Here is a 25,026-nt window from a genome sequence, read left to right as displayed (position 1 = left end):
TGTTTCTCCAGCCTCCACTTTAATACCTTCAGCAAAAGGCAGCTTGCCACCTCCCCAAGCAAAACTGCCCCATTGCAGAACAGCTTTAACTCTTAGTAAGTTTCTTTTCATGATCCCAAAGCAAAGATGTCTTTACAGGGGCTAGAAAAGTGGGTGATTGGCAGTGGCTGTGAGCCTTTTTTGGCAAATATGCGACAAGTGAAGTCCGAACAGAATACTGTTGCACCAATGCAAATGCCACCTTCACTGCCCCCAGTGGTTCTGCCTAGCCTTTTACAAGCCAGAGAGTAGGCTGAAGTGCAGTCCTACTTCTCCACAGTTTGTGAGCCACCTTACGCCAATCCCTGTCACTTGAATAGACATGATGCTGGTTGGTCACTCACATTGTATGGGCAATGCAAATCCAGAAGAAAATGAACCAAAAAGGACTAAAACAAGTCTTTATTGTTTCAAGGAACCAATTAATGACAGTTTTTCCTTAAAAACTTACTATCATTACAATTTACTACCCTCTACCCCCAAACATTTGAAAAGAATAGTTCCTGTAACTCTGCTTAAGAAGAGTGTTTGGCCTTGCATAGACTTGTATGCAATAAGAACAACCGAAGGCTCTTGGTGTGTACAGATTTTTAACAAGATATGATAAACAAAATAACTGCAATTTACACATTTCAAAATCTAGCTAGGTGAAAAGGCCATTTGAAACTAAAGTTATCTACCTCACTCAGGTAGATAAATGGACAATAGCTACAGAAAAATTGCAAAACTTCATTTAGCAATCTTGGCTGTGAAGATTATACTATAACTACCAAGTGTCTCACAGTTGGCAAATCCTGCTCATCCTTTAATGGCATATTTATTCAAAATATACAACTGGCTATAATTAAAAAATTAAATCCTTTTCAAAGTGCATCAGATCATCTACAACTGTCCCAAGAAATATAGTATTTGTTGTGGTCCCCCCCTAAAAAATGTAATAAGTACCAAGGAAACCAGAGGGGTTCCCCTTTTAGGAAGCATGGTCTCTGGGTATGTTTTGGCTCACTGTGGGCTTGGCAGTTCCATGGAAATTCTCACTGCAGCATTTACCTGATAGATGAATTCCCAGTTACTGAGCAGTCTGTTGCAGGTTGCTTAAGATAAAAATTAACTTTCTAATTGCGAATTCAATTAGAGACATCAAAAAGACACATTACAAAAAAACACACCCTGGCAACCACCATCTACAGCGTTACACGCAAGGAAGCACTTTTTTTTACCTCAGCATAACAGCAGGAAGAGTTGATGTTGACATATTACTCTCAGGGGTGGTGGAGTATTCCACTGCCCAGAACATGCCCATAGTAGAAGTGTACCTCCGTTTTAGCCTTGCATCAGACAGAGGTATGCACTGGTGTGGCTGCAGGAGAAGATCCCCGGTCTGATGAAGAAGAAATGGAACGTGTTGCTGCTTCCCTTTGCAGCTCTTCAACCCTCTTCTGGAGCTCGGCTCTGATGACAAGGAGTTCTTTCAGATTCTGATGAATTGGCATCTGTTGAAAATGAACACAGATTTTGTTTGAGTAATAAAATGCCAGATTTTGGGGGTTGAGGGTGGAGTGTATTCCAAGTCAAAGAAATGCAAATCTACAATTAAATGTTTTTTATTCAGCCATTCATTAGAATCAGGTTTATCCCGGCTCGCTGTTAAAAGAAATGCTTAGGGCAGTCAAAACCAACAATACAAAACCAACAAAATAAACAGCAGTTTATTAAAAGATAGCAGATAACACAATTACACTTAAATTAACAACTTGGGGAAATTTGGAAAGGCAAAGGCACGCAGGAAAAGGCATCTATGCACAATGGCAGGAAGCCATCTCAGAAGGGACAAGATGGGCCTCCCTTAGCAGGCACAGCCACAGAGAAGGTCAACTCTCTGGCTTAAGTTATTTGTCTGTAATTGCCTTTTGGATATTAAAACTGGAATAAATTCTTCCCTCCAATAAAGTACACCTTTTACCAAACAGATAGCAGAGGCTTGGAAAACTTAGGAAGACAGGCAGGAAGATGTCAAAGGCATACTGCTTCAGTGTTCTCTTACCTGGTTTACCATTGTTAACTGTCAGAGAAAATGGAAATTGCTTCTTCAGAAACTGAGAAACTGAGGAAAACCTCATCACAGCTAGCCTCCTCCTATATTAAGACGGTAGTAACACTGTGGCCTCAACCCCAGATTGGTCTAATCCTGCTCTTTTCCCACATTTTGTGATATTTCTTATTTATTTTACTTGTTCAGTTTTAACTGGGCACCCTTCATTAATTAAGGCCCCAGTAAGGTTCCTGCCAACCTAGCAATTCGAAAGCACGTCAAAGTGCAAGTAGATAAATAGGTACCGCTCCAGCGGGAAGGTAAACGGTGTTTCCGTGCGCTGCTCTGGTTTGCCAGAAGCGGCTTAGTCATGCTGGCCACATGACCCGGAAGCTGTACGCTGGCTCCCTCGGCCAATAAAGCGAGATGAGCACCGCAACCCCAGAGTTGGTCACGACTGGGCCTAATGGTCAGGGGTCCCTTTACCTTTACAGTTAAAGTGTCATTAAATTGGTTCCAGGAAAATCAAGGGGGGGGGGAGGCAGGGAGTGGAGGGCAAAACTAGAGCTGAAAAGGAGAAATGTGGGAGTTGGACATTCCCAACAAAATTGCTAATTGGGCAACTGGACTTCAGACTGCTGATGTTGCTGTGAATTTGGCACAACCTGTGTACATGATTCCATATTCTTTAATACCCGACAACCCTTGATTTTTTTGCAAAATTGTTACAAAGGTACGAGAATATATTCTCCATTGCTTTGTTCTCCAAAGGAATTTTACACTGGTGTAAAATTCTTGGTGGCTGTCTGGGGAAAGGGGAAGTGAGAAGCATGAAGCAACACGGGATGGAACTGTAAACCAACTCTTGAGCATGGGGCAAAAAGGGATCAGCTCAAAGGCCCATCTTTGAGCTCAGCTGCCCAATAAAGGCAACAAGGGTACACCTTGGAGCATGACACCAGTTCCTTCACTAGTGAGCAACCAGTCCCTTTTCACACCTGAAAGGAGACCAAAGAAACATGCATATCAGAGGGTGTTATTTGTAGGTAGGATTTTAAAGCCTGATATGAAGAACAAATGTGAACCAATTCCTGGTCTGTGTTCAAGTAGCTTTTGCAACCCTGCTTTCCTGAAATAGGTGTAGGTCTCTTCCCTTTAGCGAATTATTTCCCTTTAGTGAATTATGAGTGTCACTGTGGACAGCTTGTAGTCTGCTGCTAGGCAACGCTTTGAAAGCAATACACATTTTCTACTCTGCAGCTGAATATACCCAATATGGGAAAGTGAGACAGCCACACACCTATTTCAGTTTTCTGCACAGAGAGGTGGACAAGAACACCAGTCTGCTTCCATCTAGTAATTTCAGGGCTGGAAAGAACCATCAGTTTCCTAATCTTGCTGTGAAATTGACTGGGCGATCACTCAATAACACTTCCAGTTTTCCTATAGATAATCAGGCTACAAATATATGAAAAGTCATTAGCACTGATAAACAAAAAGATGAATCCCTCCACTTTGATTCCAGAAATTAAATTACTTACAGAGGTATCAGTTGTTCTACTAATGTGTTAAAACAAACACAGATGAAAGAGAGGGGAAAAGTCACAATGGGAAAACATCTGCTAACCAACACGATTTAATCTTCAAGGAGCCTTCAACAAAAAACTGAAGCCCTGTTGGTTATGTTTCAAGGAAGCGCATAGTTTGCTAAACCACTGGCAATTGGTCTACCAGGTCAGTTCATACGGCATTTGATTATGTGAGCAGTTGCTTGTTTTCTATGTCATCATTTCCCATGCCCAGAGTGATGTCTGATGAAAATGCATACAGCATACACTAACTAATCTGCAAAAGTAGCTGGGGGCTTATTTCCACTGGTTACACAGTGTACTATATTCCTTGCAACTGTTTTAAGTTGTTCTTTCAGTCAACACACCTGAGTAGTGAAGTACTCGTTTTAAGTTAGGCGAGCGATTCTAGGATTTCATTTCATTATTTATTGTGTATTTACTAAATATTGAAAATTGCTGCCTGCCACTGTGTAGCTAATTATAATAAACCTGTGGATTTAGAAGTGTGAGGTTGCTATTAATAATAATAATAATAATAATAATAATAATAATAATAATAATTTTTTATTTATACCCTGCCCTCCCCAGCCAAGGCCGGGCTCAGAGCGGCTTACAAGCAATAATAAAAACAAGATGAATGATTACAACTTAAAAACAAAAATAAAAAACAACATTAAAATAATGGAACATTAAAATATTAAAATGTAGCCTCATTGCAGGAGGAGAAGGAAAAGAAAAAAGAAAGAGAGGGAGGGAGGGAGGGAGGGAATCAAATTGGCTCCAAGCCAAAGGCCAGGCGGAACAACTCTGTCTTACAGGCCCTGCGGAAAGAAATCAGATCCTGCAGGGCCCTGGTCTCATGAGGCAGAGCGTTCCACCAGGCCGGAGCCAGAGTTGAAAAGGCCCTGGCTCTGGTTGAGGCCAATCTAACTCCCTTAGGGCCCGGGACCACTAGGGTGTTGCTATTTATGGACCTTGAGGCTCTCCGTGGGGCATACCGGGAGAGGCGGTCCCGTAGGTACGAGGGTCCGAGGCCGTGAAAGGCTTTAAAGGTCAAAAGCAGCACCTTAAATCTGACCCTGTACTCCACCGGGAGCCAGTGCAGCTTGAAAAGCACTGGGTGAATATGCTCCCATGGCAGAGACCCCGTGAGGAGCCTCGCTGCAGCATTCTGTACCCGCTGGAGTTTCTGGGACAGCTTCAAGGGCAGCCCCACGTAGAGCGAATTACAGTAGTCAAGCCTGGAGATGACCGTCGGATGGATCACTGTGGCCAGGTCGGGGTGGGAATGGTAAGGGACCAACTGCTTGATGCGGCGAAGGTGGAAAAATGTTGCCTTGGCTGTTGCTGTAACTTGCGCCTCCATGGAAAGAGAGGCGTCAAGGATTACACCCAAACTCTTAACGGAAGGCAATGGCACTAATTGGGCCCCCGCAAGAGAAGGGAGTTGGTCCCTCATCCCCATGCCATCCCAACCTAGCCATAGGACCTCTGTCTTCGAAGGATTTAGTTTCAATCGGCTCCCACGAAACCATGCAGCCACAGCTTCCAAGCATCTGGTCAGTGTGTTCGGGGCCGAGTCGGTGTGGCCATCCATCAGCAGATAGAGCTGAGTGTCATCAGCATATTGGTGACAGCCCAGCCCAAAGCTCCGGATAATCTGGGCAAGGGGGCGCATAAAGATGTTAAAAAGCATCGGGGAGAGAATTGCGCCCTGCAGCACTCCACACACCAAGGAGTGGCGCGACGACATTTCCCTCCCTAGTGCCACCCTCTGTCCCCGACCAGAGATAAAAGAGCACAACCAGTTACGTGCTATGCCCTGTATCCCCACGTCTGCGAGGCGGTGGTCCAGAAGATCATGATCGACCATGTCAAAGGCTGCTGACAAATCTAAAAGGATCAGCAGTCCTGACCCGCCTTGATCCAGTTGTCTACGGAGATCATCTGTTAGGGCAACCAGAGCCGTCTCCGTCCCAAAACCAGGACGGAAACTGGACTGAAATGGATCTAATGCCGATGTTTCCTCCAGAAACCTACCAAGCTGTTCAGCAACCGCTCTCTCAGTTACCTTACCCAGGTATGGAAGATTTGAAACTGGGTGGTAATTGGATAGGTCTAAGGGATCTAATGAAGTTTTCTTTAAGAGTGGACACACCACTGCTTCCTTCAGTTCCCCAGGGAATGTCCCCAGTTTGATGGGCAAGGCTGAAAAATAAAAACCAAGGGAAGAGGCTACATGAAGCCAAAGCAGCTTCTGACTCCCAACAAACTCAACCACAAACCCACACAGATCCTTTATGCCTGCTAGAGTACCTTCTTTTTCAAATTATAAATGTCAATGACAATGGAGACTGCACCAATTTCCCCCCTGTTCTCTCAGCACTGTGAAGTACGTCAAGATCACAAAATCCTCCATACCAACAAGGATAAGCATAAAAGGCAGTATAATAGCTACTCACTTACAGAACTACCAGTTCTTAATTGTATGGATAGCAAGTGTGCATTCTTGCACTTCCTTTTTACTTGCTCAAGAATAGCCATTCAAAAGAAAATTGTTCAGCAATGAATGTATATCTTCTATTATAGGCCTTCTCTTTTAAAAAAGAAACATCACAATTTTAGCACTGGGAAGAAAAGCAGCAGTAGAGTAAAAAGACTATTTTAAATCAATTGCTTGATATAGAGCAGGCATAGGCAAACTCTGCCCTCCATATATTTTGGGACTACAACTCCCATCATCCCTGACCACTGGTCCTGTCAGCTAGGGATGATGGGGGTTGTAGCCCCAAAACATCTGGAGGGCCGAGTTTGCCTATGCCTGATGTAGAGCCTGATCCTATCCCCGCTTTTGTAGCTACTGTGGTGCAACAGGGAAGTTCTAATCTGCTTCCCTCAGGGCCTGGAGAGTTTAAAATGGTACCACTAACAGTGCTATTTTTCTAGAAAAAGAGGTGCCGGAACTCATCTTTGTTCTGGTATAAGGCACTGGCATCCAACTGAGAGGTGCCAGAACTGAGTTCCAGAGAGTTCTGGCTGAAAAAAAGCCCTGACCACCACTACTATCCTTATGGTCAAAAGGCTCTTGCAGATTTCTCAAGCAGTGCAAAACCAATTTGATTAGAGACTGTAGTGAGACAATTAAAATAATAATAATAATAATAATAATAATAATAATAATAATAATAATGGCATGTGCACCAAATTTGCACAATTTGTAATCCACCATGGTGACAGCAACTAACAAGGCATGCAGAGAAGCCCCACCACCACATTTTTATTTTGTTGGCTGAAAGGGATTGCAAAAACAAGGGTTATCAATCACATAGCAGGCTTAATACATGGGACTGGTGAGCTGTGTTTAATTTGGTGGGTCACGAAATTGTTGTGTAGGCCTACTGCACACCACAAACAATGTTGGCTCCATGATCGCACTTTCAGCTCTGAAGAATGGGAAGAAAGGAGAACCTCCTCTTCTCCACATAAAAAGGCTACATCAGCATTAGGAACCTTGGACTCATTCTGTCACCCTTCAAAACCTCTGGCATGGCACTATTATGTTCCTTAAGAGCTTCCAACAGTGGCAAAAGTTGCTGTTCTGAATCCAGCACAAAAAAATGAAAGGCTCTGGACCCAGTCCAATGAACTCTGTAGTAGAGAAGAGCATAAAACTATTATTTTATAGAGTCTGGACACATTCCTTTGATGGCTCAAAAGGACAATGTTCTACAGTTGTTGCTTTTGATAGTCTTTCAAACAGCAAATATTCCCACTAGAACTAATTTCAAGCCCTAAACAACACTGCACAATGAGTCCCATGAACGAAAGCATCATAGTCACATTGGATCAACATTTTAAATCTACCATAAAAAGGAGTGCTTCTGAAACGTAGCAGAAATACAAACTGAACGTGCACAAAAAGCAAATGTCAATATCAGATCAATCTGTAAAGCGATTTACAAGCTTAAGAGGCCCTAAAAGGAACAGGGAATCTGAGAATTAAAGAAGCAACAAAGTAGCAAATGTGTTTTGAGGAATGGAAGCACAGCACCCGTCACTTTGGCAAAGAAAAAGTAGTTCAAGATCAGGGAAGACAAGGGGGGGGGGGAACAACACAAAACTTTGGGAGGCTGAGAACATAAAATTGGCTGCAAATCGGCAACTAGTATGAAAAGCAGGATAATCATAGGCTAGACATTCAGGCATGAAATGGCAACATGTTAAAAATTAGTAAATGGTGCACTATACATTTTTTGAGGCTCACCCATTTTGTTTTTCGCTATAAAAATGCTGACAAAATATTCAGTCCTCCATTGAGTCACAGAATTCCACCTTTAGATCTAGATGACATCACTAATGGTTCCACTCTGTTGCTGCTCCCTTCTCTCATAGGGGAACTTGAGCACTCCTCCCTGCTGTCCCCCCAGCTTGTGGGGCTGGCGGTGGGGAGAAGCGTGCTCTCCAGGCTTCAGCGAAAGCCTGCATTCGCCCCATAGGACGCACACACATTTCCCCTTCATTTTTGGAGGGGAAAAAGTGCGTCCTATAGGGCGAAAAATACGGTAACTATGCTAAGGAAAGTTAACAAAAAAAGGTGGAGCATGTCAGTTAGGGCTAGGTGTTTTGGCTATAGGTCTCCACCCAATGACCTTCACATTGCCAGTTTCATCAGTTCAAGATCTCTTGAAGTTCAGTGTCAAGCTGTTTCCAGCAATAAACTCATGTCACAAAACAAGAGAGAGGGTTAGGGACAGGATATTCCCAGCATGCCACACAGTCCAGACTAAACCTCTTAGTCCTATATTAGCCAAAGTATAGCTGTGACAGGACTCCTTTGCTATTAATCCCAGCAAGTGGCATTCAAAAGCATGCTGCCTCCAACAGTGGAGGTAGAATACAGCCATTGTGCTAGTTGGCCTTGATAGCCCTATTATGCTCCTTGAATGTATTTAGATATCTGCTAAGAAAAGAAGACATTTCTTTTACCTGTCAGGAATCTTCCAACATTCAGTTTCATTGGATGATTTATATAATGAAACATTTGTCTCTGACTGGAACCTTTAAGGACCATTTGCTGTTTCCCATTGTTTGCTGATTCATAAGTTCTTATTATTGTATGACTTAACTATCTGTCTATAGCTGTGGTATGTAAATACTAGAGTTTTTTGTTTCTGTTTTACACTCTATTTCTATTGAAACATGCATAACACATATACTTAACTATGGGTAGATGGGGATGCAATTCTTATGTTATGACCTGACCTCAGGCTGCCTGATCTTTCCTGCACAGAAGACTTTTCTGCACATTGCCACACTCCAAGTAGCCTTGATCCAACATCTCCCTATCAAGCACTTAGTGCATTCCTCAACAAAAAAGGAATGTCAGAACATTTTGTACGTCAGAACATACAAAAGTGTTTTGGCACTTCTAGTAAGAACCAAAACAGAGGGCTTTATCAGATGCTAGTCCTACTCAGAGTAAACCTACTGAAATTAATGGACCCAAGTTACTAATGTCTATTAACTTCAGTAAGTCTATTCTGAGTAGGACCAGCAATGATTACACCCCAGAATTCTACACCACATGGGCACAATCCTCATTACAGTTAGAATTGGTGGCATTCAGAGTTACTGACCAGATCTGTTTAGAAAATTCTCATCTCATCAGTAACATAAAATTCTTGCAAATTTGCATTTTTAACTGATTTCTGAAAGAATCCACCCTGAGGAAAGAAAAGCTGAAAAATACTCTCTCACAGAAGGTGCTAAGGTATTCCAGAGAGAGGGGTTAGGTACCTTTACTAGCAGTCGTAAAAGGTAAGTCTGCTTTTAGAAAAGGGAGAGAAAAGAAGAGTCAGCACAAACAGATAATCCAATCTGGCAACAAAATGAGACTTTTTTTAATAGGTCCTATGAGACAATTAGTGATTATGCAGCTTTCGTGTCCAAAATTTCCTCCTTCTACAGCAACACAAAACCTAAAGGTAAAAAGATTTAGTGCTAACTGCTAACAGTTGAAGCCTTAAAATGTGGCTTCTAAAAGAGCTGAGTAGAAGGAAGATGACCAGCTCAGATGTTCAGCCCTAGTAAGGTTGGGAAATTCAATTGGATCCTATCCCAGTAACTTTTAATTGTGTACTGTGCAGATACATACTTCAAAGAAGAACAATGCATAATCCTAGAAGGGCATCAAACTGAAACTGGGGAGAGGGGGGTGCTATAAAATCAGCTACGGCCAGGTAAATTGGAGCACTGTGCTACCCACAGTTGCCTATCCTAGGTTTTGAATACTGACTTGTTTGAGTGAACTGCACCCTAGGCAAGAGTAGCTTTAATCCTATATTATCTCTGGGTCCTGGCCTCCAGTGTCTGCAGGACTGCCACAGACTTCTTTGGTCCCTGAAAAAATGAGTGGGGACACTTGCCCATTGCTAAAGGTGGCAGATGAGAAGACTAATAATCATAGATCAGCACAAATTATAAACCAAAACGATGCACTTGAGTCACAAATCCAAGAAGGAAAGCACACACAATGACTACCATCAAGGAAACATTCCCTCACAGCAGATCAGAGGTTGATTCATGGTTGCTTGGTCAGCATCTGACAGCTTGCACATGTGAAAATCTGCCACAGAGAGAACTTTCAGATCACCACAAAATACAGCAAAGCTGACCAAAAAAAAAAAAAAATAAATGAAATGAATGAAATGGTGATGTGTGTGCAATGTGTTAAAGAGCTGCATCTATTACTTTGTGCTGGGTCCCTCCCCCCTCCCTAGTTCTCCACACATTGTCTAGAACTTGAAGGATTTTGGAGGGGGCTGGGAAAGGGGGTCTATCACTTTATGTTGGATGGAAAGAGATTTTGCTCTTCCACGGAACTGAATAGCATGTGCAGGGAACCATAGGGAGTGCCTTGGAGGCACTTGGAAGTAGCAATACTCACACAGCTCCCAAGCATCTCTGTAGCACAGAGTGGCAGGCTAAAGCTCTGCATGTCCCAGATTTGTGGGGGTGGGCAGGATTGCAGGCTATCACAAATAATTATTAGCTATCAAGGCCAGTCAAAATTTTGAAGCCCTCCAACTGGCCATTTTGAGCAGCAGCCAGTTGTTTAAAAATATGTTGCTCCAGTCAGAGATGAAAGGGACAGAATCACATTCCTTTGATTATTTTACCAAACAATCAAAGCCCTGACGGTTTCTAGACCTCTTTAGTATTTCTTTTTTTTTTAAATGGCAAAAGAAATTCAATTGAAAAGCAAACAAATGCATACCTGGGGTCTCATTCGTGGATTCCATCGTACATAGTAGTTCACCCATAATTCTAAATGGCTTAGACTAGCAACTGGATATAGGACATGGTTTTCGTAGTTTACGTAGAAAGGGTTGCTGAATTCATCAAGCTGACTATTAATGTAGGACCATAAAGAGATTGTCTTTGTGCTGATCTCCTGAAGGAAAAATAATAATACTTGTAAACAATTATAATGAAAATATTTTCAAACCTCTAACTATTAAGGAAGCATTTTTACATCAATCTGTTGGCTGAGGAACATCTTCTGTGGAACTCGTGCGCATTGGGGCATCATCTTAGGTAGGTTCTCTGTTTGGGGTACACTTGTTTGTCTTTAGAATGCAACCTAGAATACCCTGCCCTGTAAACAGACACAGAACAAAACCTCACAATTTCCCACAGTGGCCACAGTGCTGGGGAAGACTGGCAAAAATGGACAAGCCATCTTCCAGGGAAACATTTATTTTCACCAAGGAATCCTCAATAAACCTACATGGAATGGCAGAGCTACAAGGACCACAATAGGAAACACATCCACTCCGGTATTAAACTTGTAGATCTCTTGTGAAGGTTTTGAATTTACTAAGAGCTCATCTACACTTCTGCTTGTCCTGCCATTTCCCCCCAGGAAAATCCACTGCTTACCACTGAATCAGAGCAAACATCAATCGGGTTGTCTCCAGATTGACATTTGCTCCAATTTGGCACTGAAGAGCAGTTTTCCGGGGGAAAGTGGCAGTGCAAAGGCAAAATGTCTCATGCAAAACATGAGACAAGTGGAGAACAGCTCAGACTCCTGCTTTCTAGTCACAGAAGAAGTGGAAGTGTAGACAAGCCCTACATTTTGCACTGAGTTTCTGTTTTAAGAGATATCACGGTCCCAAATTCATTTCCTTTTAAGAAAAAGACTGGCAATATTTTGATGCAACAATAATTTCTTATGATTTTTCAAATTTAACATTATCAAGTAAACTTCCATTGGAAAATACTGAATTTCTACCTCCACCTATAAGGAAAAATAAGCTTAAAATGGTAAAGGTAAACACTGAATGCTATCAGAAGGGGGGTGGAACCCACTGAAAAGTAAGAAAATTACTGAGATGTCAGGAAAGAAAAAACACTTACGTGCAGAAACAACGAGGCAGTATTTTAGAAAAGGGTTATAACCTATTTTTACCAGTCTCCCTATACCTATCTAAATACTATGTTTCTAATTAAATGTCCATGTTTAGGTTTATTCTTAGCAGTTTTTAAATTCTATGACCAAATACAAACATCATTATGAAACCATTATTAAATCAAGGTTTCAGAATCCGAATTCTTATCAGCATCATCTTGCAATTTTATACTCCTCCAGTGCTACAAAGCATCTGTTTCCACTACAGCTGTCTCTTAAATTGCATTTTTTTAAAAGGGAGCTGCATTAGATTATCCATTCATGAGAGGGAGCTGCCTGGTAGGCACATACTTGGTGAGAATATGTAATTCAGCTCCATCTTGTGGTGCAATTGTGCAATTTGCTGTGCTGAATCAGTCACTTAAAGTCAGATATATACCAAAACACAAAAGGTTATGTTTGTACTAACATTTTTCTTCCTGGGAAAAGGGGGGTGACATAGTTTAGCATGTGCTTTCCCTCTGCTCTCTCTTGTGGTATAAATTAGCACGATTTGGCACATTAGCTGGGTGTTGTACCCAGGATCCTTCAAAATCCACTATTCATATTTCTCATGCAACTGACTAGAGAAAAATCCTGACTAGAGAAAAATCATATGTGCTGAACATATGGAACCACCTTATTTTGAGAACATTAGTCGATTGAGCCCAGTACTGACTACTCTGACTGGAAGCAACTCGCCAAGGCCTGCCAAGCCCAGAAGGCTTTTTTCGCCTTTCTATTTGATGTCCTTTTAGATGGAGAAGGAGGCTGGGACTCTCAACTTGCTCTATCACTGTCCCATGGGCTCCCCTCAGGTTTCATAGAGGCTCATGTTACCTAATGGACTCAAAGAGAGGGGAGAAGTTGCCTGTATTCGTGGCATCTGGTGCCTATTTGGTATGTCAAGAGGAATATGAAAATTCATTTCTAGGTGACATTTAAAAACTTTCAGCTCTACAGAACAGGCAAAACAGCCTCAAATTTTCTTTTGGCTCCTGTAAAACCATTACATGGGTGATTTACTTTACCTCTTTCATTCGCTGATGCTCAGAGTTGTATAAAAAGGTGCCAAAAAGACAGCTATAAAGATGATCCAAAATGGTGATCAGAAACAGCTCATTGAATTCAAATGCTGCTGGAAACTAAAACAACAAAATATTTTGTTATACTTTTTGTTGAGGGGAAACAATACAGTAAGCTTGTGCACATTCAGCCTTATGTGTGTGGCAAAAAATTGTTTAAAAATTTAAGAGGGTGTAGGAAAGGGGTGAGGTTCTGGAGGAAATGACTTTAGCAATCCCATCCGTTGTTGAACCCAATGTGTTTTGACTATACACAATTTTGGATTTAGGTGTGATCCCTGGAATGTAAGCCAGATTTCAGGCCTATTGTATTTTATTTGAACACACACACACACACACACACACACAGAGAGAGAGAGAGAGAGAGAGAGAGAGAGAGAGAAATCTCTAATGTAAAATGCAGTATGAAGGTTTACAAAATGTCAAAGAGACATTTAAATTGTAAAACTAGAGTGCTGTACTAGCATTTGGCAACTCTGGACAAATGCACTGTATTGGGAGGGTGTTGTTTAGGAAGGTTCCCATAGGCTCTTAGTTTCTTTTCTGTGAATTCAAGAGACTCAGGTCTTTCCCTTATGAAAGGAAGCAAAGGAGGACTAATGCGGCAGGACTCACAGAGGATTGAAGCCACATCCAAATAACTACATTTTATTGCAGTGCTTTTCTGTAACAAAATACTTTTCACACATGACTGTGTCAACTGGAGTTCATACACTATCTCAATTGCATTTCATCAAGATTAGGAAGGTATTGTGTAATTGTGTGCGTGTGTGTGTGCTGAGCTCTTGCAAATGAAAAAGGATTCTTCTATCACTAGGAAAATAGAATTTTCTTTTTCAGGGACTCCACCATTCAAAATGTAGTTCTTGGAAAGAGTTGTCAGCTCAATGCTTCATCCAAAGTAGACCTCAGCGGCTGTGCTGTCACTTGAAACATTTTTACATCTGTTGAGATGTGGATTCAATTCTGAGCTTAACAAGGTAGCTATTAAAACATTTGCCTACGGTATGAAGCAGTGATAAGTGGCATATGATGTAGGTTTAAGTATTTTTGCTGCGTCCACAATAGAAAAATACATGGCAATCTCTTTTAAGCGCTGCTGGATGGAGGCTGTGCCCAGAACGCATAAGCTGAACCCGTCTATCCTTACACCCCTTTTGTGCCCTCCTTCCCACCTCACCTCAAGCTTTTGACAATCTCATCCAATAAATAGGCAGGAATATAGCTAGGTAAGCATTGCCATAACTTCTGATCTAGGCGATCATTTTGAATTAACCTATAAAGCAGTGGTCATCAACATGGCAGCTGTGGGTACGCATGTGCTCCTGGCGAGCTAAAACACCTCTCACCCCTGCCTCTGCTAAAATGAGGTTTGAAATAGGTCCTCTATTGTAGCCAAGAGAACAAGTTGCACTCTGTGTGTGTGTGCTGTGCTCACGGCAGTTTCTATAAGGACATTCAAGCATTAAAACCCCAATAAGATATCAACTTATTTTAAAGCCAGAAGGCTGCTGGTGTGGACCGGTGTCAAGGATAACCTTTTATGTAAGCATGTAGCTCATTTCCATTTGGCAGCAGCTAGTGTAATAGGTGGTTATATAAAGACAAAGGTGCCATAAACCCTGTGAACTGGTACTGAGTCTGTTTGAACTGCTGCAAGTACAGGGTAATAAACTACATGAGGGGAAGAGCTCTTTTCTCTTACCATCTTTCAGGATCAAGACATTGATAAATGGTTTGGATGAGATTAAGAAATTGTGTTCTCTGAAAAAATATGAGGTGTCTGCCCTATGAACAATGTCCCAGTTTTCCCTTTTGGTTCTATTGCATTCTACTTTCCTCTCCTCTCAGGGCTATAACTGTTCAATATTTATTTTAAATCTCTTGCTGGATTCAGATTTTGCACACATGTGGAACTGGCAAAGTCATTTCACAGTCCTTTACTAGAGGGCAACTAAACAGTTTATAGCAAGTAATAGGGAGCAACAAGGGAGATCACAAAAAACCCCAACAACAAGGGGTTGTTGCCCCTAAAGGGTTTTTGCTGCTTCCAGGTGTTCAAAGCATTTTGGAAAATTTTCTCCTGCAAAAAATAGTTGCATGACTTTCCAAAAAGGAAGCAACATCCTTTAACTGAGAATGCTGAAACAAACAAGGTAACATTAAACACCTCATTCATGCAAAGTTCAAATCACAGAAAAATAAGTGAGTGACTTTTTGCAGAGTAGCAAAGTATAACAAGGTCCCAATTTTCAAGCTGCAACGCAAAATATAAAGGAAGGGCAGCTTGAGATGAATTTTGTTGTTTGTAAAGGAGTTTGAAAGAAGTATTATTTAAATCCACAACAGAATTACATAATAGAAGTTCAGAATTAATTTAGATCTAGCAAGAGGGCACCAGCAACTGCCTTTGGAAGAATAAGCTCTCTGTGACAATCATGCTGAAGCAGTGTTGAGATGTGGTTCACAGTTCCTCAAATCAATTTATTGGGAATATGAACTTAAGTATAAAATGACAGTTATACAGATTTGTGGTATTGTGCATTGTTAAAAGAAATGCAAGTATCATCCATTTTATAAAATCTACTCTAAACCTCAATGATAAATAGAATGCATCACTATTAATGTGGTCCTAAATAGGCAAAACACAAGCGTTTGTATACATTAGTTAATGCCTTTGGTATGTAAACTGGCTAACATATCACAGAGAGGCCACAAACAGCAGTTTCCCAAACTGTATTCATATTAAAAGCAAGGTTATCCATTCCATGTGAACTCAAGTTAATCAAAAAGCTTTGAATTTTCACTCTCAAATTTCTGTTTCTCTCCAGAAAATATTTTTGTTTTGTTATATTATCATGTCATGCCAGAGAAAACTTTATTAAAAGTTCAGGTATCAAACACCAATAAATAAGTTGTATCCTTCCATGAACAGTTGAGCCTTTGATCTTATGTAGGCTTCTACTGATGAAGAGGGAAGTGACACGAACATCTATGCTGTTGTCCAGGGTCCTACAACCCTCTGGACCAGACTTTTGGGGCAGGGGGGAACTGATGAAAACTGCCATTTTGGTTAATGGAGGCTAGGAGCAGCCTTTCCATGGGGAGAACTTTGCTCATAGGATGATAGGCCCCTTTGTGGTAATTTCTTAATGTTGATCTTGCAAAACCCGCCAATTTAGATGTTTTCACCTCTGCATACATTTATTTCACTCTGCTGTGTGCACTGAACTAGTTCCAAAATTTCACTGCCCCGAAAGAAAACATTACTTCCTATGTAGATTAGAAACAGAGAAGATATAATTAGAAAAATATCTTTACCTGCTTTGTCATTTGCCAAACGCAATCTATGAACTGAAGGAAAATGGGTGATCTGTCAGCATCAGCATGATCATCATCTCCATGACCTACACGCTAGTGAGGAAGAAAGAGTGTCAGGAGCCATGCTTCCTTTTTTCTTTTTCTTTTTTTGTCAAATGTATTTAAAATAGCTTTTTTAAAAAACTGCCCCAGAACAATTAAGAAGAGTTATCAGAAAAGCTAGGTTTCTTCAAACAATTAGATACTAAAAAAGCTACACTGAAATAACAACCAAAACTGATTCATGTTATCAGTCATGCTTAGTATCCTGGTGGGTAAAGAGCAGATCTTACATAGACAGGTGGCACAAGTTTTACAGAATTTTATAGATAGGAGGAGAAATTCAAAAACCTTTTGAAATTACCATTGCAAACCGATGTCCAAAACTCATCCACTCCTTTTCTATGAGGACTTCAAAGCCTTTGATAGTTCTGTAATGGCTGTCTAGCATCAGCATGGCTAAAGAGGTCAGCTGAGCTGTACGGTCCCAGCCGTCACTGCAGTGCACCACCACTGATGTTTTACCAGATTCGATTTTGTCAGCAATTCTCACGGCTCCTGAAAGAAGCATCTTTAAAAAGACGGTTCCAAGTTGAAATATCGCACCAAAGCAAAATCGGCTATAATACATTTTGTGATAAGAGCAAAACAGCATCTCTGCATAATTGGACTGAAGACCTTTCTAGTCTAGCATTCTGTTTCCAGAAGTGCCCAGCTGCATGCCTGAGGGACCTTACAAGAAGGGATGGCTTTTTCTTGTTTCTCCCCAGAGCCTAGCATTTAGAGGCATCCTGTTGCCGAACATGCAAGTATTGATTTAGTCACCGTAGCCAGGCTCGTGCAGGGGGGCAGCCAAGTACATTTGCTTTGGGCCTAGGAGGGCTAAGCCAGCCAGGGGCACCCCCACCAGCGGCCTGCCCGACTTATACTGACATGCCAAGAGCAAGCCTCCCTCCCTGGGTCTAAGACAAGCTCTGCACAGGCCTGATCATTACTAACAGCTGTTGATAGACCTCCACAAATGACATATAGGCTGCATTCATATGCAATGCTAAATCATGGTTTACTATTATGTGGACAAACCTCCACAGTCCCAAACAAAGCATCAAGCTCATGCTGACTCCCCACCCCACCTCCTTCTGTGCATCTAGTAGGAGGGCTTCTGCAAAGCTTAGTCCAGCATATAAAATAATCTTAGTGTTACATTTCTTGTAAACCACTTAGAGGTTTTACTGCAATCAAGGGGTATACAGTAGTACCTCGGGTTAAAAACTTAATTCATTCTGGAGGTCCGTTCTTAACCTGAAACTGTCCTTAACCTGAGGTACAGCTTTAGCTAATGGGGCCTCCTGCTGCCGCTGCGCCACAGCCATGCGATTTCTGTTCTCATCCTGAAGCAAAGTTCTTAACCCAAGGTACTATTTCTGGGTTGACTTCTGGGAGATGATGGCACCTGGTCAAGTCTCCACTGAGTCTCTGCCGTGTGAGTAGGAGCTCTAATTATCAAATTACTCTGATAAAAAGGCTCAACCTATGAAAGTAACTGCCAACTTTTATCAGTAAAAGACTGCGGGAGCTGTCAGGTAGACTTTCAAATCTCCCCTCCCTTTTGAAGCTACTTAAATCAACTTTGAACTCCCCCCTTGCAAAGCCCTTAAAACTGTGGGCTGGATAATATAGCCCTATTGATTTCCAATTCCGAGCATGGTACTTACAAGACAATGTTGCAAGGAATTGGGGATTTCACCCACACAACCTGTAACAACTCCCCCAAAGAAAAAACAGGCCAAGATTTCAACCTACTTTCAACCCAAGGCTAATGAAGCAAATAATCCAGGAAACCTTCCTTCCCATGAGTGGTCTGTTGACCACACCTGGATTGGAAGGGAGGAAAAAACTAACGACGGAGGTGAGGCAGTGGACCTGGCAACCGAACTAAAACAAGCTGAGCTAGCCAAAGAGGGACCTGAAGCAAGTCTAGAACAGGAGCTATTCCTGGAAAACCTAGAAGCCAGGTTAAACGAGCCTCCCTTACCCTCCCTATCAGGAGAGAAATTAAGGCACCCTCCCCCGACTGAGACAGACAAATGGCCAAACAGCCCAAGGTTACAGCACCCGGGTATTGTCGGCCAAGGGGTGTTAAAGACGGATATAACTTTCTTTATGTATGCTACAACAGCAGCTAGAATACTCATTGCGAAGTACTGGAAGACGCAAGAACTACCCACACTGGAAGAATGGCAGATGAAGGTGATAGACTATATGGGCTTGGCAGAAATGACGAGCAGAATCCGAAACCAGGGAAGAGAAGCAGCGCAAGAAGAATGGAAAAAATTCAAGGACTATTTAAAGAAATATTACAAAGTTAATGAAAGTTAGAATGATGTTGGACTGGAAAGTAAATGGTTACTATTAGTAATGGTTAAGACAAGGAGAATAAGGAAGAATAGTCTAAATTTAAATTAAAATAAGGGAAGATTTGCTGAACAATCGATAAGAATTTGGAATACAGAAAGGGGAGGCATGAGGAAGTCGGGGAAGATAGGATATGAAATTAGGATATGAAATGATACATGTTTTTTGTTTTGTTTTTGTTTTTGTATGTTTATGTTTGTTGTATTGTGTTTATATGGAAAAATAAAAATATTATAAAAAAAAAAAAAAAAGGTTACAGCACCCGGACAACTTTATCTTCTACCTGTCAGGGATGTATGAAGAGTTACTCAAAATCCATTCTACACAGATAAGCAAAGAACTTGAGCCAATTAAAAATTTCCTTTTGGAAAGCTTGAACCTGCTTACCACCCTAACTGAATTAATTAAGAGCCGTGAGGTCGCTTTCCCCCACATGAAAGCTAGTAATAGGACTAATGGAGATGAAACCAAACCAGGACTCGATTACAAAAAAACAAACACAAACAATTCAGTGCAGGAGGGAGGGTCCCTTGCTCCCAGGAAACTGGCCTTAAAGAGAAAATGCCCAATGCAAAAAAAGAAAAAGACCAAAAACATCAAATTGGGAGGCCGAAAGGAACGGTGACCCACCGTACTAAAAAAATGAATTTCCAAAAGCTCTTTAAGCTGCTGGAGAATATAACAACAAAGAACTCAGCTTCTACAACCCAAAAGAAAATCACAAACTCATGTGCACTGATAAAGCACTGAGGAAAAGCCCCATGCCCTAGGAGAACACACATCGCCCTCTCAGCTCCCAAGCTATCAACCCTTCTCATGGCGTCACAAGGAAATCCCGTCTATCCTAATATAACAAAAAAGGTTCAGGACAAAACAACACAGATTCACTGGAAGCTAACGTTAAATAATCACAAACTTGCCTTCACAACTCTACCCAGAAATAGAGGTCACCCATCGTATGCTCAAAGAAAAGTAAATATTCCTGAAAAAATCAGCATAGTCACCAGGGTCCTTGTGACAGCAAAAAAATATCACCAATGTAAAATTCCTCCCACATCATACGGCCCAAAATAGGGCTGTGGTGACTTTTAAGGACGGGTTCTCAACTAAACGGACCCTTTCACATAAAGACAATTCCCTGAGGGCTGGTTTGCTTGTGCACCGTTTTTTCGAAAATATTGAAGACACTTTACCGCTTCTAGGAGCATATAGGTCAGCCAGACCAAAAACCAAAACCAGAACTGCAGAATCCAACAGCACCGGAAACGTTAAACTGCCCCACTCAGAGGCTGGCAACCTCAAACAGTCGGGCAGGTGGCACAAAACCTCACCCTCATCAAACAAGTTAGAGAAGGATTTCCCCTCAAAGGATGAGCAACTCCTAACAACCTACCTCAAGCAGATCCAACTTTCCCAGGATGCACTAAATGAAAGACTGTTGGCCATAAGGAAGTTCCTATCACGTCTAGCCCCGCCTCCTCCCATGGAATTTAATTACATCAATTGCAAATCAAAGCCTTTAACCAATGAGGAATGGACAACTTGACGATATCTGTCTCCAAAAGAAACGGGCTCTTCTACACCCCCTCCAATAGCCCAATCCAAAACGCAACAAGTCAAACTAGTGGTGCCAGCGCTGGGAATCGGCTCAATCTTCGTGGACTGCCTGGGCATCCTAGAAGCTATTCATGCAGAGGAATGAAATAAAGTCTTGGCAGGTGGCTGCCCGGACGGACAAATTAATACCCCTAAATTAGTCTTTCTCCCAAAAGGCTCCCCCATTTCTCCGCATCTTGGCTCAATCAACTCAAAGGACCTGAGGAATGAGTGGCAGAAAACAGCTGTGAGTGCCTGGTATCTAAAAACCCAAGAATCAACTACTGCCCTAAACATCCTCTCCTGGAATGTAGCCAGCTGGTCCAGATACCTCTCCCATTCTACAGACATTCCCTTCTACCGCCAAAACTTTAATATCATCACCCTACAAGAGACATGGGCGGCTGAAAACCCATCATTGGAAGGATACTATACATATGCAGTTAGAGCGGTCGCAGGCAGAGGACCAGGAAGGCTCAAAGGGGGGTTATGCATCCTGATCTTACTATGCCTAAACGCCACCTGTAAGGAGCTGTCCCCCCTAGATCATCTAGCAATGGCCCTACTCATATCCTGGGGAAACTGCAGTTTACTAATTATTAACGTTTATATTCCCCCAACTAGCAAAAAAAACCGGCATTGAGGGCAACTGGAATAGACTGGATTCTTATGTTAGGTTACTGCTAGCAGCTTATCCAGCAAAGGTCCTGCTGGTGGGTGGCCTAAATGCAAGGTTAGGGCCTGATGACCCCAGTTTAGAAACTAAATACAGTGGTACCTCGGGTTAAGTACTTAATTCATTCCAGAGGTCCGTACTTAACCTGAAACTGTTCTTAACGTGAAGCACCACTTTAGCTAATGGGGCCTGCTGCTGCTGCTGCTGCTGCTGCTGTGCTGCCACTGCACGATTTCTGTTCTCATCCTGAAGCAAAGTTCTTAACCTGAAGCACTATTTCTGGGTTAGCGGAGTCTGTAACCTGAAGCGTATGTAACCCGAGGTACCACTGTACAGGCATAAAATAGGGTACCCTGATGCCTCTGGCCAGGAGGCTTTCCAACTACCAAGGCAGTCAAAGGACCAACATTCAAATTTTGCCAGAGCCTGCCTCCTCAAATTCTCTCGGCAGCTAAGTTTTCATATCCTAAATGCTTGCACCAGGGGCAATATCGCCGGGGAATATACATTTATGTCTGGGGCAAAACCCAGCACAATTGACTATATGTTGGCTGATAGCAAATTGCTAACAAAAATAGTGAATTTGAAAGTGCTCCCATTCATAGAGGGGGACCATTTCCCTTTGCACCTGCAGGTGTCTCCTAAAAACAAGTCACCCTTCCTGAGAACAGTATACCCTGCAGAGATCACCGAATTACAGTGACCTGGCTGCCAAGTCAAATGGACCCCCGCACTTGACTCCAAACTGAAGGAGATTCTAACCTCTGAAAAACCCCGTACAATTTTAACTGGCTCTGGGAATAATCCTAGGCTTGAGGACTCAATTTCCAAGTATGAGAGCCTGCTCCAGCAATTAAAACCCCATCTTTTTAATACCACAGAGAAAAGGCCAACTAAACCAATAACATCACACCTGTTTTGAGGCCAAGAGAGCCCTGCAAAATGCTTACAAAACCGCCCTGACAGCCGAAAATTCTGTCAGACAGGAAGCCTATCTTGCTGTCCGTGCCCTAAAAAAAGAGTACAAAGACCTAATAATCCACCAAAAGAACGCCTATACCAGAAAATGTTGGCTAGAATTAATTAGTGCGGCAAAAGCAAAAGATCAGACACTATTCTGGAAACTGGTAGCTTCTGGCACCCATAAGGCTATTTCCCCCTTAACCTCACAAATTCCCCCTAACCTTTGCGTCTCATTCTTCCAATCTTTGTATGAGGATGATGAACCTACGTTACAGAATTATAATATAGAACAACTGGCTAAATGGCCACCAGTTTCAGTAACTGAAGTGAAATCATATAAAAACCAGTTGAAAACGGCCAAAGCCCCAGGCCTGGACGGCATTACGCCAGAAATGATAAAAGCACAGGCGGATTGGTGGGCACCTCTCTTAGCCATCCTCTTTACTTACATAGATGACGCTGGCCACATCCCAAGGGAATGGGGAACAGCCATAATAGTCCCATTCTATAAAAAGGGCAACAGAGGAGACCCAGTGAATTATAGGCCAATTAGCTTATTAAGTGTGATTAGTAAACTCTACTCAAAGCACCTCCTTAATAAGTTTACAGAATGGTTAGAGAATGAAGATATCCTGGCAATAGAACAAGTGGGATTTAGACCCGGAAGGTCCACAACAGATCACTGTCTAATGTTACAACATCTCATTGACATATACAAATCAGGAGGGCAGGCCTCACTATACGTCACCTTCATTGATCTAAAAGCAGCCTTCGATACAGTCTCCAGAACCAGACTCTGGGATAGACTCCAGGGTACCACTATACAGTGGTACCTCAGGTTAAGAACTTAATTCATTCTGGAGGTCTGTTCTTAACCTGAAACTGTTCTTAACCTGAAGCACCACTTTAGCTGAAGCGTATGTAACCCGAGGTACCACTGTAGATAGAAGGCTTCTGTTCTTAATTCAGGCACTGCATGCAAACACGGCTCTTAGAGTCAGGTGTATCCGCCTAGGACACCTAACAGACCCCATTCAAACCTTTAAAGGAGTCAGGCAAGGGTGCTATTCAATTTTTATTTACCGTATTTTTCGCTCTATTGGACGCAGTTTTTCCCCTCCAAAAATTGAGGGGAAATGTGTGTGCGTCCTATGGAGCGAATGCAGGCTTGTGCCATAGCCGCGTGCAACCCCTCCGGCAGGGAGAGGCTGCATGGGGCTATGGATTCTTTAGCCCTGCGCAGCGTCTCCCAGCAAGGAGAGACTGCACGGGGCTAAAGGGGAAGCCAAAACAGCGAGCGGGATCCATCCCGCTCGCTGCCTTGCCTTCTTCCATAGCTGCGCGCAACCACTCCGCAAGGAGAGGCTGCACGGGGCTATGGATTCTTTAGCCTCACACAGCGTCTCTCGGCAAGGAGAGAGGTTGTGTGCAGCCTGTACGCTGCTCTTTGGGGCTGGGGGGGGATATTTTTTTTCTTGATTTCCCCCCCTAAAAACTGGGTGCTCCCTATGGTCCGGTGCGCCCTATGGTGCGAAAAATATGGTAAATCATTTAGTATCTGCACTCAATGACTTAGAACTCCACCCTCCGAAGCTCACAAATCGGCATATTTCGGTCCTGTTATATGCCGATGTGGTAATTTTATCTAGAACCCCCACTGGACTCAAAAGAGCACTAAGAAAGCTCGCAGCATAATGTGAATCTGAATGTCTCAAAATTAACTATCAAAAGACCAAGATACTCGCTTTTGGGGGAAAACCAAAGCTTAGAAGCTGGGAACTTCAAGGCCATAAATTAGAACAAGTCACAAATTATAAGTATCTAGGAATGGTGGTACAGGCTTCAGGAACCAACAGACTTCACATAAACTCCATCGGGAGCTCAGCGGGAAAAACCGCAAACTGTATTCTTAAATTTTTTATACAAGGCCAAAACGTTGGCACAGCTCCTTTATGGATCCTTTCTGGGCCCGCCTTCCTCTGCTTTCTCCCCCTTGAGAGAGTTCAATCCAAACTCCTTAGAGCTTTCCTACAAGACCCCAGATGTGTTTCAAACGCATGGGTTAGACTAGAAATGGGGATGATGAGAGTGGAGGCTTATACTGCCTAACATCAATCTACAACTGACATTGACATTGAATCTGCTCCCCCAATGAATAGCCCCACTGATCCTCTGTGATCAGTTCCAGTCAGGCTGTCCCATATGCTTTGCGCCTGTTCATTGGGGGATATAGGAAGCCCAGAGCACTTGTTCTTTATATGTCCCTTTTATGAAGAGGCACGTAGTGAGACCATTGATCCCCTGCTGGTGAGGCTTGCTGACCTTCCGGAAAAGCAAAAATTCAACCTTTTCCTGTTAGGCAAAGATCATAAGATGACCTGGATGGTCGCCAGAGTCTGTGTACAGATCTGTAGGCACAGACCATCCCCTGACTCAAACTAGTTTGTTAAGAAAATCCCCAAACTTGGTTCCATGGGTGACTCTGGGTCATCTCTCTGCGGTAGCTTATCTTAAAGTTTTAAGAGTCTATACGCTTACCGCATTTATAAATTTTAAATTTATTGCTGCACATTGTTTTAAATGTTTGTTTTCCTTCTGGGATTGTAACCCCAAGTGTGTTTTATAAGCTGGCCTCCGGCCGTAATAAATTATCTATCTATCTATCTATCTATCTATCTATCTATCTGGGTTAACGGAGTCTTGTAACCTGAAGCATCTGTAACTTGAAGAGTCTGTAACCCGAGGTACCACTGTACACCACTTGATTGTAAAAAAGAAAAAAAAGCCAAAAAGCAGATTACAAAAGATAAAACAGAAAAAACAAGAAAAAATTACAA

At 42.3% G+C, this 25,026-nt stretch overlaps 1 protein-coding gene across 5 annotated transcripts in view; it reads right to left on the bottom strand.

The window, feature by feature from the left end:
* Window positions 1-426: 426 nt before the first annotated feature.
* Window positions 427-25,026, bottom strand: part of MTMR1 (myotubularin related protein 1) — a 53,533-nt gene continuing 28,933 nt past the window's right edge. For all 5 annotated transcript variants that reach the window (XM_083595598.1, XM_083595601.1, XM_083595599.1 and 2 more), the window contains 5 exons: window positions 16,904-17,110; window positions 16,501-16,593; window positions 13,126-13,239; window positions 10,919-11,095; window positions 427-1,532 (listed from right to left, as the gene is read on the bottom strand). In XM_083595598.1, the coding sequence (XP_083451724.1) occupies window positions 1,374-1,532; window positions 10,919-11,095; window positions 13,126-13,239; window positions 16,501-16,593; window positions 16,904-17,110 (750 nt within the window). In that variant the 3' untranslated portion in view covers window positions 427-1,373. The remainder of the gene's footprint in view (window positions 1,533-10,918; window positions 11,096-13,125; window positions 13,240-16,500; window positions 16,594-16,903; window positions 17,111-25,026) is intronic.

The sequence above is a fragment of the Podarcis filfolensis genome (genome assembly GCF_964270895.1).
Source record: "Podarcis filfolensis genome assembly, chromosome: Z".
Lineage (NCBI taxonomy): Eukaryota > Metazoa > Chordata > Lepidosauria > Squamata > Lacertidae > Podarcis > Podarcis filfolensis.
This window is presented reverse-complemented; position numbering and strand designations above follow the sequence as displayed.